Source organism: Priapulus caudatus, unplaced genomic scaffold, assembly GCF_000485595.1.
Source record: "Priapulus caudatus unplaced genomic scaffold, Priapulus_caudatus-5.0.1 Scaffold1037, whole genome shotgun sequence".
Classification (NCBI taxonomy): Eukaryota; Metazoa; Priapulida; class Priapulimorpha; order Priapulimorphida; family Priapulidae; genus Priapulus; species Priapulus caudatus.
In genome coordinates, this window is record NW_014578098.1 from 89,705 (window position 1) to 103,987 (window position 14,283).

At 40.2% G+C, this 14,283-nt stretch overlaps 2 protein-coding genes across 4 annotated transcripts in view; one reads left to right on the forward strand and one right to left on the reverse strand.

Annotated features, from left to right (window-relative positions):
• The window catches only part of LOC106815077 (dnaJ homolog subfamily C member 27-like), a 7,915-nt gene extending 7,034 nt beyond the window's left edge, over positions 1 to 881 (reverse strand). For both annotated transcript variants that reach the window (XM_014819501.1, XM_014819500.1), the window contains exon 1: positions 635 to 881. In XM_014819501.1, coding sequence (XP_014674987.1) covers positions 635 to 709 — 75 coding nt within the window. In that variant the 5' untranslated portion in view covers positions 710 to 881. The remainder of the gene's footprint in view (positions 1 to 634) is intronic.
• A 290-nt stretch (positions 882 to 1,171) lies between these two features.
• LOC106815079 (protein broad-minded-like) lies at positions 1,172 to 13,334 on the forward strand. Of its 2 annotated transcripts, XM_014819503.1 has the most exons (16): positions 1,172 to 1,442; positions 4,783 to 4,938; positions 5,264 to 5,456; positions 5,693 to 5,764; positions 6,079 to 6,204; positions 6,456 to 6,534; positions 6,766 to 6,931; positions 7,439 to 7,565; positions 7,729 to 7,906; positions 8,188 to 8,403; positions 8,772 to 8,908; positions 9,032 to 10,830; positions 11,116 to 11,272; positions 11,405 to 11,545; positions 11,829 to 11,978; positions 12,653 to 13,334. In XM_014819503.1, the coding sequence occupies exons 1-16, from the start codon at positions 1,288 to 1,290 to the stop codon at positions 12,860 to 12,862; spliced, it is 4,062 nt and encodes a 1,353-aa protein (XP_014674989.1). In that variant the 5' UTR covers positions 1,172 to 1,287; the 3' UTR covers positions 12,863 to 13,334. The 2 variants fall into 2 exon arrangements, with proteins under 2 accessions (XP_014674989.1, XP_014674990.1); XM_014819504.1 differs by lacking the exons at positions 4,783 to 4,938; positions 5,264 to 5,456; positions 5,693 to 5,764; positions 6,079 to 6,204 and having other exon boundaries at positions 1,379 to 1,442.
• The last annotated feature ends 949 nt before the right edge of the window (positions 13,335 to 14,283 follow it).

Here is a 14,283-nt window from a genome sequence, read left to right on the forward strand (position 1 = left end):
GACTCCCAGATGGGGAAGCTGGACGAGGCCAACCGGGTTGGCCCCGCCCAAAGACGGACGCACGGACGGACGATCATGCGATTCTACAAGCTGCATCTGACTATGTCAGATGAGCTAAAAAACTGCTGGATTCAACAATAAAAGCAAGGCATTCTAACAATAGTTTAAATGTAAAATAGTTTTAATTTTTAAACCCAGCATGGGAACAACGAAACTTAATTTCTAAGCGCATTTTCTGCACTCGGCTAGACTATACGGCCTAAATTCCCTATCGCGCAGGCCTCCGAGTTGCTGTGCATGAGAATTTGCAGCTTGGCAACGCCACACGACGGTAAATAACGTGAAAACCATGTCGTGCAAAAGTATGATTTATGTCAAAACGAAGGAAGCTACGCGGTTTGTAATACTACCGGAAGATAGAATAAGGACCAGTGAACAAAAGAAGCTCGTGTTTGTAAATTGTATACATTTGTATTTTTATTCACATCGAACTCGTACGACAAAAATGTAGTGAAATCAGTACCAAATGCGAGTCAAACTCCGTTGTCTTCATTAACTCCTAGTGTAGCCTGTACTTAAGTTGTAGGCTGTAGTGTAGGGCCTATAGTCTATACCATAATGATAATAGTAATACCTTTCCAACTTTCGGATTCCCCATGCTGATTACTTTGACTCGCAGAGGCTGGGATGCAGACTTATCGCTATCCATATTCAATAATTAGGTACGCCGCGTTAAAACGTATTTTTACTATATACTCTACTATACTAGCCTACATTAGTACATATACTTTAGTTTTATGTAGTTAGTACATATAGTAGTTAGTTATTAAATATACTACTAGTAAATAATTTTCATTGCGCTCCCTATAGTATAGCCCGACCTTATTGCCATCTATCGGCGCATTCATCTATTTACGGACCGTCTACTATGGTCTACATCCATTTACCTTTTGAATACTTTACCGACAAGCACCCGCAATAAATTGCATAATGGCGCAAAAGTGCATGAACAAATAATAGAAATAAATAATAAAACAAAACGAATTGGCAAGTAAATACAAACGCACACAAATACAAAGCTATTTTGTCGTCGGATAATAAGAGCATAATAATAAATCTAACAAGTGAGCGTCGTTTAGCCAAGAGACTGTGCCCAATGTAAACAAACAAAAGACGGAGACAAGATGTTCAATGTTGCTTGCGCTTCTGTAGTTTATACGTTTAGAAGCACTTCGAGCTATTATAAAGGGGAGATAGGTTGCAGTTTGATGCGCCTAATTGATAGTCATGGTAGAAAACGTAGAAACAGATCAGACGCTGATAGCGAACGGCCTGCGAGAGCTTCTATTTAATCTGAAGCCAGTTACAGATGGCGCAATCACAATGGAAAGTTTGGAAGATGATATCCTGAACTTAGAACAAACGGACGAAAATTTTCACAAGTAGGATGCTCTCCATTAGTTGACACACATATTAGATTGACTGTAAATGCTCTTGTGGCAGCACTGAACTAGGGAGTAGTTAGATACAATAATGTAACCCAACAAGAGTAGGGTTACTTGTGGGGTTACATTATTGAATATTGTATCTACTAATCCAGAGAGACATGATTATGATACAAGATTGCGTGGCACAGCTTTGCTGTTGATCCTAAGCGCTGCGCGCGGATGAGACGCGCAGTTCCGCGGGATATGCGCACGCGACCGCGGGGATGTTGAAGTATGAAGCGCTGTCCTCAGTGGAGACGTGCACCAAATTCGAGGCCCGGCGCACGTCTCCACAGCGGTCAGCGGATGGTCTGTAGTTTTAGAAGATGACAATGATTATATATTGACGATATTGTAGGAATTGGAGATTATAAAACCGTAACAAAAATTGCTCAGTCATTCTCCAGATTAGCTGAATCAAAAAGATTAGAATTTAATATGAACAAAATAAATACAATGGTTATAAAATTCACAAACAAAGAAAGGATAGAGAATTTAATAGGCAACTAAGTAATCAAAAAATGCACCAAATATTCATACCTAGGGGATTTAATTAATGATATAGGAGGTTATAACGATATGATGAGTCCGAACTTAAAAATGTAGGTTCACGACGAGGGAAATATTATCATGGGCAGAAGAGCCAAATTATGGAAATCATACTATAGAAGCAAGAGTGAAATTATACGAATGCACAGTTTGACCTTCCTTCCTAAATAACAGTGAAAGATGGACTAACTTAAAGCCGCACTATGCGCATCCAAACGCTAATTTCTCCAGTACTAGACTAGCAAATACTTCGTGTCGTGCATAATCACACTACCTTATGGCAAAATAAACTCTAGTTCCTCCCATTCCACTGCGCGTTTGCTTAAAACCCACAATAAAGAGGTGCGAAATCTGGTAATCTAGCGCCAACGCCGACTTGTTTGCCAAACAATTTAGCCTCGAAGCGGTTAGGTGACGTCACATGTTTTTATCTTTGCTACACCCGTACCGCTGTACCGCAGCACCGCTGCACGGTTGCTTGGGAGAGCAACGCAAAACTGTCAACAACATCGGAAAATTTGAACAACATTGGTGGTATTTTCAAATGCCTTTTATAAGACAACGCGCAGTGAAATGGGAGGAACTAGAGTTTATTTTGTCATAAGGTAGTATGATTCTACATGACACGAAGTATTTGCTAGTCTAGTACTGGAGAAATTAGCGTGTAGATGCGCATAGTGCGGCTTTAACTAAGGAAAAAGTAAAAATGTTGGAGGATTTCCAAAATGAGTGCCTGCGCAAAATAATAATCACGCAGAAAACCTAGCGAAAGGCATTGAAAGACGATGAAAACTCCAAAGAAAAATACGGAGAAATCAGTAAAAATAACATATAGTTTCTATACGTAAATCGTGGTAAATACATATAAAAACGCATTATTTTATTGAAAATCCCCATATTTACTTATAAAACATCGAAGAGATGGCGCTGTGGCATGTAAACATTTAGCTCCTTGGCCCCGATTAGCCTCCGAAAATTGTGTGTTTTATTGAATTGTTCAATGAATGACGCACTCGTCGACTTCCGACAGCGAGTGAAAATGCAGAAAATTGTCCTGTTCGATGCGAAATGCATCGGCCGGGCATTTCATTATTTAGGAAAAGTAAATAGGCCGGCGAAAAACGGTAGGCACAGCAACGGCAGGTACGGTAGGTAACGTCGGTGACGCCCCATTCATGTCCATCAACGAAGAAGGCGGAGCTTATTGTATTTACGGAGATGCCAAAATTCAAAAGAAAGACCTTTCGCAGTGCGCTAAACAGCGTGTTATTTTCGTTTTTGTGCCAAACTCTATCGTAGGAAACCGTTCTAGCCTAGCAGAATGCCCTAGTTCGTGAGATCGGCGATCCCGTGCCGTAATAGGTATTATAGCTAAAAGTTGGTATATAAGGGGGCGGCGTAGACTATGATTGGAAGACACAAAGTGTCAATCCTCGGCGAGCGCCTTGGGATCATGGTCGCGTTACGTCTAGGGAGTAGTGTACTGCGTGAGGTACATTACAATACAAATTTATACCCCAATTAAGATCATTTAATTGGTGATTTGCTCAATGTGCTTTATGCTCTAGCCTCTCTAAAATTAGAAACTAAATTAGAAACATTGTCAATGTTAGCTGTTGCGCATGTAACTTGTAAGCGTCACATAACGACAAAACACAATTTAAATTTTTAGACATATTCCTAGCGACATAGTCGCGCAACACTTCCTAAACAGCCAATCACAGCCATAGAGAATTTTTTGGTTGACACATGAAATAAACATTTTGTAACGAATGTTAGGCTGCTCAGCTGTCTTTGAATTGCAACACTTTCTGTCAAACAAATCAGTTTATTTATGTGTTTGTGGAAATTCATGTTTATTATATTTGGAGCATTTATGCCGAGAGGGTCTATGTCCCCCAGGGTACTGCCGGAACGTACCTCGCCTACTCCACTAACGAGTCTAGGGAGTCACCTACGCCTACTCCTTAACCCTAACCGTAACCCTAACCCTAACCCTAACCATATCAAATAGTTACTAGGGTACGTTCCGGCAGTACCCTGGGGGACATAGACCCTATGAGCGCCATTTATAGTGCAAGGCTGACCAGCTAAATCAATGGTAAACCCTTGTAACACTCAACAGTCTTGAGTTTACAAACTAAAAATACCTGTGATTGTGTGGCAAAAAAGGACACAAACTTTGGTTCAAGGATGTATTAGGTGACCCCATGCATTTTCGCAATGTGCGACATGTACAAATATGCAAATGTGGACAGCTGTTATATCCTTGGGCCCAAACTTTTACTTAATGCCAGTCAGTGATGCATGCAGTGTTGCAGGGACCAGTTGTTGTGATTTTGATGCTAAACGTTACAGTTGGTTGTCACTTCAGTGTGTTTTGGCTTTGACTTAGATTATTTTTCCTTACTGACCAATGAAGGGGTGTGGGTGGGTGTTTTTTTTTTGGAGGGTGGACTGTGTTCTTGTAGGGTTTTAATCATTGCAAACAGATGAAAAGTTGTAAAAAAAATCTTAATCATAGGCACTTGGGCTACACCACTCACCCACTTTATCTTTTGAGAATTTGTGATATTGGCGAGCATGTAGTAAAGTTTGGTGTATTATAGAAGAATATTTGAACTGAATTTACATGAAATTATTTGGCACCTTTCAGCATAGACATTTAAAACTCTGGGAGTAAATATAGTTTACATCTATTTACTATCATTGTATTATTAGAACAGCCCATTGATATATTTTATAGGTACATCTTAGTGAAACACATCAGAGAAAGGATAGACAAGTCACTCGGTGCTACAGCTAATCTTCACTTGAACCAGATTGTTAAAGCTAATGAATTGCCTGGTGACCAAAGCACATTGCTTGCCGACATCACGGATGAAATCATGAAATCACCAAGGTCAATCACCATATTATATATGTACCACCTGTTATGTTAAAGGTGGTGTAAGACTAGGCTATATGGCATCATTCTCAACTGTTTATATAGAGAAAGTAACAAAGTAGATATGGCTAATGTAGTGTCTCAATCAACATGTACTGTGTATCTTTTTAATCATGAAAAGTATCAAATTTGAATACTCTATTGTTTTTTAGCTGTTAATAGCAGTTCATCATTTAGGTAATTGTTAAATATTCTATACCAAGCCTCATAAGTTATCTAGAAAAAAATGTGCTGTGCAGTTGTTTACCTTATTAATTTGTCTTGGAATTTTACACAAAAGGTACGAGTTGTTAACTGATACTCTGAAGACGAACGTATTTGAGGCTGTCAAGCAAATATTAGATGAAGGAGTTACTTCTATAGACACCTACAGCAGTAGCAATGAGCCGAGATGTCTTACACCTTTCACTAGCATGGTGTACAGATCATTCAATGATGATACTTCTTCTGTTGGTAGCAACTCATTGCAACAGGTGTGTGAATTACAGGTGTACATATAAAAACAAATATGTTTCTATTCACTTCTGATATTACTATCAGAAACATAGATCGACTAGCAAATGAATATTGGTACATAAATTGTACAGAATTGGTGCAGAAATTGGAACAGAAATATTGCTACAAATAAATATTGGTACAAGAGAGAGATTTAATTGCACAATAATTAAATAATGTATGAAAATTTTACAATACTCTATGGGTTTTTCAGAGCCTCCTGTTTTTAAATCCTGAGCAGTATATTTATCTTGCTGATAATATGAGCCCATCAAAACCACTTAAGGTTAGTGACTGTTATAATACTAATTACAACATCAAAATGAGCTCTCTTCAGAAATCTAGATATTCACGATATATCTGTTAAGTACGAACATTGACACAAATTACCAAAGTATGTTGTATGTAGAAACCTTTTAATTCTTTTATTAACATTAAAGACTAACACTGGAACGTATTTATACACTGGCACGATTATACATTTACAATTTACTGGTACAATAAATTTCATAACTGGGTACTACAAATAATTAAACAGGTTTGGAGATTAGCAGAATGTTTCTTTAATAACGGTTCACTGAATATATGCACGATTTATAGGTGAGACTGGATGCGGTGCAAACCTTGTATCGTATCCCTGCGAACGAGGTTGTTCCCAGTGATCACTGGAGCAAGTACAAGGCTCATCTTCTGGACATGTTGTGCGATCCCCATCAAGAATTATTTGTCAGTGATGCTTATATTTTAGAATAGTTGCTATTTATGTATCGTAGTTAATGATGTTTCCATGCTGGATAAAAGTTGGTTTTAAACTCTGATGGGATTTGGTACACGTGGAACGTGGTATTTTCAAGGGTTCATTTCATTTTCTAGTTGGATGCAAAAATGTAATCGTCTTTAAATTCGATCAAGAAAAATAATACTAAATGCCTTTCAAATTATGCCAAACTCATGTAATGTTTGTATTAATTTTTCAGTACTGGGCCCTGAAGGTTCATGCCAAGATGTTTGTGGTAACGGCACCTCATGTAAACCGAGAAATTTACACAAATCTAGGTTAGTATTGACAGACCATAACACCAGATCTTACAAAAGTGTTTGTGTACTATGTCTATGCAAATATGGAGAGTATTAATTGTTTATTCAAAATGAAGTCCAGAGAATTAATTACATGGACTCTTGTCTTTCCTGCATTCATGCACAAAAATTCAGAGGGAAATGTAATGAAATGGTGAATGCACATCGAATGGCTATGTATTAATGTGTCTTCTATTCTGTTCATTGCAGTAGAGTATATTGCACTGCAGTTTTCCTCAAAGACCAGGTCAATCCCATCTTTGCACCGTGGCATAGATGCCAGCAAGAAACAGAACTCGCACCTGCTGCTTGCTGTTCGGCTGCTTAATGACTTTCAGCAACAACTCCCTCTTTACTGGCTTCGTTTCTCTGACCGGTCAGTAGATGGTTGTGATTGTACCTTATTACTTTATTATTGGCCGTCAGTTCGAATTCAGCCGACTCAGCCGTGTTACCCCCCTGGTGTTACTTTTTTAGTTTTCCTGTCTTCTGCCCCCCACCTGACTCATCACAGCTAGCTTATTTTGCTTTTCTTCAAAATGCCTCAGCAAACCTTGCCGGTTTGCTTAAATTTGGCATTTTTTTACCTTTTTGCATCTATTCGTGTATTGTAGGGCCTTTGCAGCTGTGTTGCGTTGGTTTCTGTAACTGGCTTCGCCCAGCAAAGTTACTCACTTTTACACAGATGAGGTTGTAAGCCTTGTGCCAGTTATTAATTTTATGTTTACAATCACCATTATTATCTATTGCCATGTTCTCTAGGTACCATGCTTGTCTTTAGCTATCTTTTTATGTCTGATTATTGAGCTTGATTACTCTTATTAAAGTTGTAGTGTGAAACTATAATAGTGTGATGCAATGCATTATGATGGTCTTTATTTAGATTTTTACAGGACTACATAGAAGGGGCTACCTCACTTCTTGCAATTTCCAGTGTAAAAGACAGCCTTTGCCCTTTACATTATATGGCCTTGGTTGATCCCCATGCTTCTTGGTTCAAGAAATGGATGGTATGAGAATATCTGATTCCAATCAAAATGTAATAGCCTTTAGCAGAATAAAAATTACTCAGCTGTGTCTGTGGTTACTTGTGCATAAGAAAACTGGCTGATATTTGTAGTTGCTGTATCACCTATATTGTAGCGTTTCCTCTAATGTTGTGATTTTCACCAGCATTCAGAATATAGCCGGTGTGTAGTCCTGGAACATTTAGAGAAGTATCCTCACCTGCTTATGAAGTCTGTGGACTGTCTTCTGGCTTATGCTGCCAATCATGAAGGAACACAAACCTTGACTCCCACTGAAACGACTACATCTCACTTGCCTGGGGCTCACATTCAGCAAAGATCAGGTGAATGCAGCGAATAATTCATGCCAAATATATTAGTAATGGTGGTGGCGGTGGCGGTGGCGGCGGCAACAGCAGCAGTAATCATGATATCATAACAGTTAGTAGCAATTACCAGCAGTACTCCTATATCCAGTAGCAGTAGTTTCTGATATTTGGAAAGTCCAAAAGAAACACAGATGTGTGCTAGTGTGACGGCTGCATCTGCTGTACATTGCACAGTGTATTTAGCTTGGAAATTTTATTAGGTAAATCTTTAACATCTGTGAACGTGTATTTTTCAGCCCCCGCTGGTGATGCAATAGCTGCAGGTGTCGTCTATAAAGAAGCCGCTGTGAAGTTCCTGCTAGCTTTGCACTCCATGCAGCTGGTCGGTGAATTGCTGCGCTATGGGACGTCTAGGTCCCTATTCATACAGTTACAGCCTGGAGGCGTTTCTCTTACCGACGTCATAGTTGCATTTACCAGCATTATGTTAGCCCCGGACAGCACTGAGATTGGTTAGTAGGTAAATGGACTTGGAAGATCCATCTGTATGTAAATGATTGTTACTGAAATCAATATGCGAGGCAAAACTGACAGGTGGGGGGTGTTGAGTGCTTACAGTTACATGCATCTTGCAGTCAGTTACATTGTCTTAAAATCTAGTTAATTCAGCATCAGTTTGTGGCATATGCCATCTTTCCTGTTATACTACCTACCACTAGTACTATCACGCATGTCATGAAGCTGCGTGCGTGCGTGCGTGCGTGCGTGCGTGCGTGCGTGCGTGCGTGCGTGCGTGCGTGCAGATATAGGTATGATTTATTTAATCATGTGGTATATTAGTATTTGTAGGAATTATTATGCTAATGTGTTTTGATTATAGGTGAGTTCTCGGCAGCTGCAGTGGCGAGGGCAATCTTGGAGAGGATTGCAGCTCAGAACGTCGGATCTCACCTACTGTGCAGGTTCGCTGTCATGCAGAGATTACTGAATCCACTCATTCAAGCTTTTCACAGTCCAGTAAGTGACCCTTATCTGAAATTTGCGGCTTGTTGTTTGTGGTATTATATCCACAATTTTTGCCCATTCCAGCCCGTGCCTGGCTTCACAAATCACAAGTCAGTGTGTGTGTGTTTTTTTCAGGAGCAGTCTATTGGCACAGCAGACACAGTACACCAGCAGGCTATTTTGAATGCTGGCTGTGTGCTACACTCACTGGCTTCATCTAAGGAAGGAAAGCACTACCTGCTGTACGGAAAAGTTGGAAAATGCTGCAAAGCCTCTTCACCATGTGACAGTGTGGTTAACAGTGATTCCTGTCAACCTGATAACAATGACATTGAAAGTGCATCCCCCCTAGAAAAGCCGGTAGCAAATGTCGTTGTAGATCTGCTCATTCAGCTGCTGCCGCTAAATGATGCTGTGACACACCCGGAAACTATGATCGCAGTTCAGCAGAATTTGCTAGGCATCTGCCAGCAGCTCTACTCACATCATGATGGCCTCAATATGCTAGCAGACTACCGACTGCACATAGCACTGGCTAGCAGCTGGAGAGATGTGACAAGAGAGATCGAGGAATCAAAGACACCGACTCCAGGTGAAGATGAAGTAGGTGGGCTACAAGAGGCTGACCAGAGTATGAAGCAGGACTGGGCCAACCACCTGATTGAGGGATTGCTTAGCTTTGCAAACACACCAAAAGGCATTGGCATGCTGATGGACACTAGCATGCTGCATATCTGCTCTGATTTACTCTGCTGCCAGCATGAGGAGAGATATCAGATTGGTGAAGGTGAGCACCACGAGATGGCAGCACTGATCACACGGCTGGCCTCGACTGCAGCTGGCTGCAGGGCTATTGAACGGGCAGGCCTTTTCGAGTATGCCGTAGAGCGAGTGTGGAACAGACTGGAGTGTCGACAATCGATCGAGGAATTCGAGCAGGAGAATTGCGGGGTGCTGCCAGACAGAGTCCTGCAGAGGAGTTTGCTAACTATTGCTAGATTTGTGAGTATTTACCCAGCAGTGTATGAACTCCTGGCTGGCCAGTCACTGTCTGGTTGTCAGGACTTCTTGTCAAGAAAGGTGCCCTGGACGATACTAGAACTTGTGGATCGCATCGTAGTCATAGATAACCCATTGAAGATTCTCTCACTCTTTAGCTATGATCAGTCTCATCTATTTGGATTGCGCTTGCTAATGTTCATGTGTTCGTCATTAGACTGCCTTTTGCTGCTAGAGGCACAATACAGCGTGCAGGCTGCTCTGCTAGCTGCACAGCGAGACAGTGTGCATGAAGAAACATCTATGGTCATACTGGATGAGCTGTCCGTAATGCGCAACCACATCCTCGTGAAATCTGCGACGATCGGTGGTGCGAATGAGAGAGTTCTTCCACCTACCTATTGTGCTCACTCGTTGACTTTCCAACCCGGCGCAGTCGTGCATGAGAGTATATACGCCTGGCCGTTACTCACTGAACTCCCAGTTCCATCTACATACGTAATCGTATCAACGAATCAAAAACGTGACGTGAGCAAATATCTTGAAGGTTTATTGACTAATCAACGTGGTGTTTTGGACGAGCCGTCGCCAATGTGGGTCAAGAATTGTTCCGTTGCCTTCACGAGCATGCTGGCTGCTGGACATTGGTGCTCGCAGGAAAATCTTGCTGAACTTCTAGAGAGGACCTCATGTCATATGGCTAGGAGTAGATCGCCTCTTGAGAGCCCAGCAAGTTTAGACACGAGTGACATTGTCCAGAAAATGTGGAGCATAGGTGCAAAGGTGGCTGTGGAGTATGGAATCAGACTGGAATTGTTACCAACAAAGAAGTCGGGTGAATTGAATAGAAAGATGGAGGAAGAGCTGCTTGAGGTGTTACTGTATTGTGAAGGCCACCTCTGGATTAGACAACGATTAGAAATGGGTCTTCTCAGGTAGTTGAATCCTTTGAATATATAAAAACCTGTTGGCCTAAAGGATGAGTTCATATCCAAGCTGTTGATACACAAAAATAATTTGATACTTTTTATATGTGACATTGAAATTATCAGGTTATATCGTCAAAAATGAAGAGTGAGGCTTTCTCAATTATGTAGTTTAGAAATTGATGTGTCACATTGATGCAAGATAATGGCTTCATGCATTATGGATTTCTAAGAATATTTTTTTTGCGTTTTTGCTTTTTGGTTGTAATATGTGCTGATATCTATGGATTTAAGGTTCACGGATGGCAACACCTATCCTGGCTTTGATTGGTTTGTGGCCACAGTTTTCCTACTTTTCGGTGGCGATGGGCGGAGGAGTAGTGCCTTTATGAAGAATCTCGCAACACTCCCTGCAGCCACGTTTCTGTGCATGCCTGCTGCACATAAGTCTGTAAGTACAAGTTTTTGGTGCATCTAATAAGCTACAACGTACACTGTTTGTATAGAGCCATTTTAACAATTTTGGAAGTTGTCTTTGATGTACGACTTGTAGTATAATGTCGTTTGTGGTGTCGCTTTCTAGGCCTACCTTCCGAGAAGTGTAGCACAGAATGGCCTACATCCAGTTTATTTCATCACTGGTCACTGGGTGGAGCTGCTTTTAGCAACAGAGCTATCAGTCGTACATGCTGCTTTTTCAGTGAATGGCATCAGTGCAGCCCAGGTAGTTATGGTTTAATTATGATACTTGGGCATTGATAGATAAATGTTTCATAAATTATCTTAGTGATGTGTTTCAGAGGAATTATAATACCAACTATTAAAGTTTAGGTTTTAATATATTAAATTAGTTAATGTGGGAATTGGTTCTGTGAACACCGCGACGAGTCATGCTTCATGTGTGGATTTATGGAGGAAACTATTAATGTTTACCTAGCAATTGTCCGCTTTTAAGTCCGACACGTGTACTGTTATCAGTGTTGATTTGTATTGCCTATATTTTGTAGTTATGCTATCATTGGATGTCGCAATGCTTCTGGAACTACCTAGACTGGAAAGAGATTTGCCAGTATATCTCTTTGTGCTTGCTTCTGAATATTGATTATCAGGTCCACTTCTGTATGGCCATACTCAGACACCTACAGCCACTTGTACAGGTATGTGATTCTCTTCATGCATTTCTTGGACTTTCAACCTGGTTAATGCTGTATTTTTCCTGACCTTATCTGGAATCTAGAAATAGATTCAGTGGTATTTTAGTAATCAGATGCAGTTAGATTTGCCTCTTGCTGCACAAATCCCTGCTGTCTCGAATGCCCGCACGTGTGATACAGTTGGCTAAATCCCCAGGACTGTAGGAAGACTTGACCAGCTCTATCACTGCTCGTCAAGTTCTTTCTTTGGTCTGAGTGACAAATAGTCTTGGTGCTCTGCCAAAAATCGACTGCTGTGCATCCACCGATGCCTATGAGCTGTGCTGTTTCAGCTCTCGACCGTTTCAATAATAGATTCAATTGCTGCTTTATATAGTACTATAACAGCGTATATTCTAAATAATATTCAAGTTGGTATAATTGTTAGCATATCCGCTAATAGCTAAGAAAATATTTTTTACCGCAGACCCGTATTTGAGACATGATAACTTTGATCCCAGTAACTTGCTGATACTCCAAAATTCGTCACAGATTCAATCTCCTGGCATGCTTACCATAACTTATCACCTAAACAGTTAAACATGAAATGCTACATTGCCTTGCATTAGGCTGGTTTACCGAGTTAGTATTGGTGTTGTTGGCCAGACGTGTTAGCAATTGTTGCATTCTCGTTGCAGAAACACTGCTACTCTGAGGATTTGCTACTTATTTTACATGAGCAACCTATACGGGACTTCCATGTTGAACAACACATGATATTCATGGATGACCTGAAGGCTAAACATGGGGACAAGATCCTCAAGGACATGAATGATACCATGAATAACACAGAGCACATCTCAGCAGAAACACCTCTTGAGATGTTGTTTGAGAATTCCTTAACTTAAGAGCAGTTGGTATGTACTACTCAGGATGATTATTTATTTAGTAAATCTACCATAATAGCATGAAAGCTGAAAACTATAGTGTGAAATAGTCAACTCTGTTTAGTGGCATGATGTTTTGACGTTATTGTATGCAATCCTCTTTAATATGTCATTTTAATGTACAACAAGAAAGGAATCACTTGTTTGATTGAGTCTAACTGCTTGGTCATACAGATAGATAAATGTGGGGACATTATCTAGCTTCATATTATATTTTATTCTGTGATATATTCTCAGATAGAGCCAGGGTTATGAAAATGAAGTTTCATTAATTGAATAAATATTTGTATAAAAATCCATAAATAATTAATTGGAAATTATTATATTGTATATAATTCTCTAAACTATGATATTTATTTTGAATTGTCATCACATTGGTCAGTTTAGCGCTGCAACACATGTTTCAGAAGTAAAATAAACAATTGTGAACACATGTCTTTGTAAATATATTTATATTATATTTTTATGTTTTTGAGCCCATTCTTAGTCGACACACTCCAAATTTATCATTCTTTCCATTTGATCATTACAGTGTGCACCGCTTTATTGGGACAGGTCAGAAACCATGAAAATGTCCCGATTCAATAGCACCGTAGCTAACCCATTTTGCCTGGGGGCAAAGCCACGTGCGTGGTGTGTTCTGGGAAGGTGACCGCCATTGACCATGTATTAGATTGTATCAAATTTTTCGGGGGAGGGGCAACCACCCGTTGTTCACGGCAATCACCGTGTTAAAGGACGTAAATAATTAAATTATTAGTACATTTCCAGTCGCATGCGCATGCCTAGTTATAACCTACCTAAAATGTCTGTACACCTACACATTGTAGCTCATGTGTACAATGATCATGAAAAAACAGCCGTGAATTGTCAGTTTGTTATTATGTTTATGATCGTTTTAAAACGTTTGCTCAAGTTAGTTCTGCAAAAATATTTCTGTTTAACCGAGTTCCTGCCCGGTTTATTTAATTAACATAACATGCGTAAAGATTTCTTTTCAAAGACAAGCCTACGCTGGTAAAGCGCTTGATCGTTTATCCAAGCGGCGATAAACCGGCGAAAGCTCTATAATAAACCCTCTATTATAGCATTGGCACGGCCGCGACAATGCAGTGATCCATTTCCATGTCATGCAATGTCAGCACATTCCGTAGAAGGGAATTAAGTTCCGTTGAGTTGGTATGAACTCTCATATCTAAAATGCCTAAAAGTGCCGCTATTTTCGCTATAACGACCGAACCACCGACAGCACGATCGTAACACGCGGCGTGCTCGCGTCTCCGCGCAGGTTCCTCTTTAAATTTGTACGAGATATATATTGATTTATACGTATTACCGATGAGTGCATAAAATAATTTCGGTTCTTTCCCATATTAAGGCGA

What these genes read in the sequence shown, in the direction of transcription:
- LOC106815079 (XM_014819503.1), top strand. Translation starts at nt 1,288, where the DNA reads ATGGTAGAAAACGTAGAAACAGATCAGACGCTGATAGCGAACGGCCTG. An exon ending in GAAATCATGAAATCACCAAG is followed by an intron (nt 4,939 to 5,263) that starts GTCAATCACCAT and finishes TTTACACAAAAG; the next exon opens with GTACGAGTTGTTAACTGATA. An exon ending in CTTGGTTCAAGAAATGGATG is followed by an intron (nt 7,566 to 7,728) that starts GTATGAGAATAT and finishes GATTTTCACCAG; the next exon opens with CATTCAGAATATAGCCGGTG.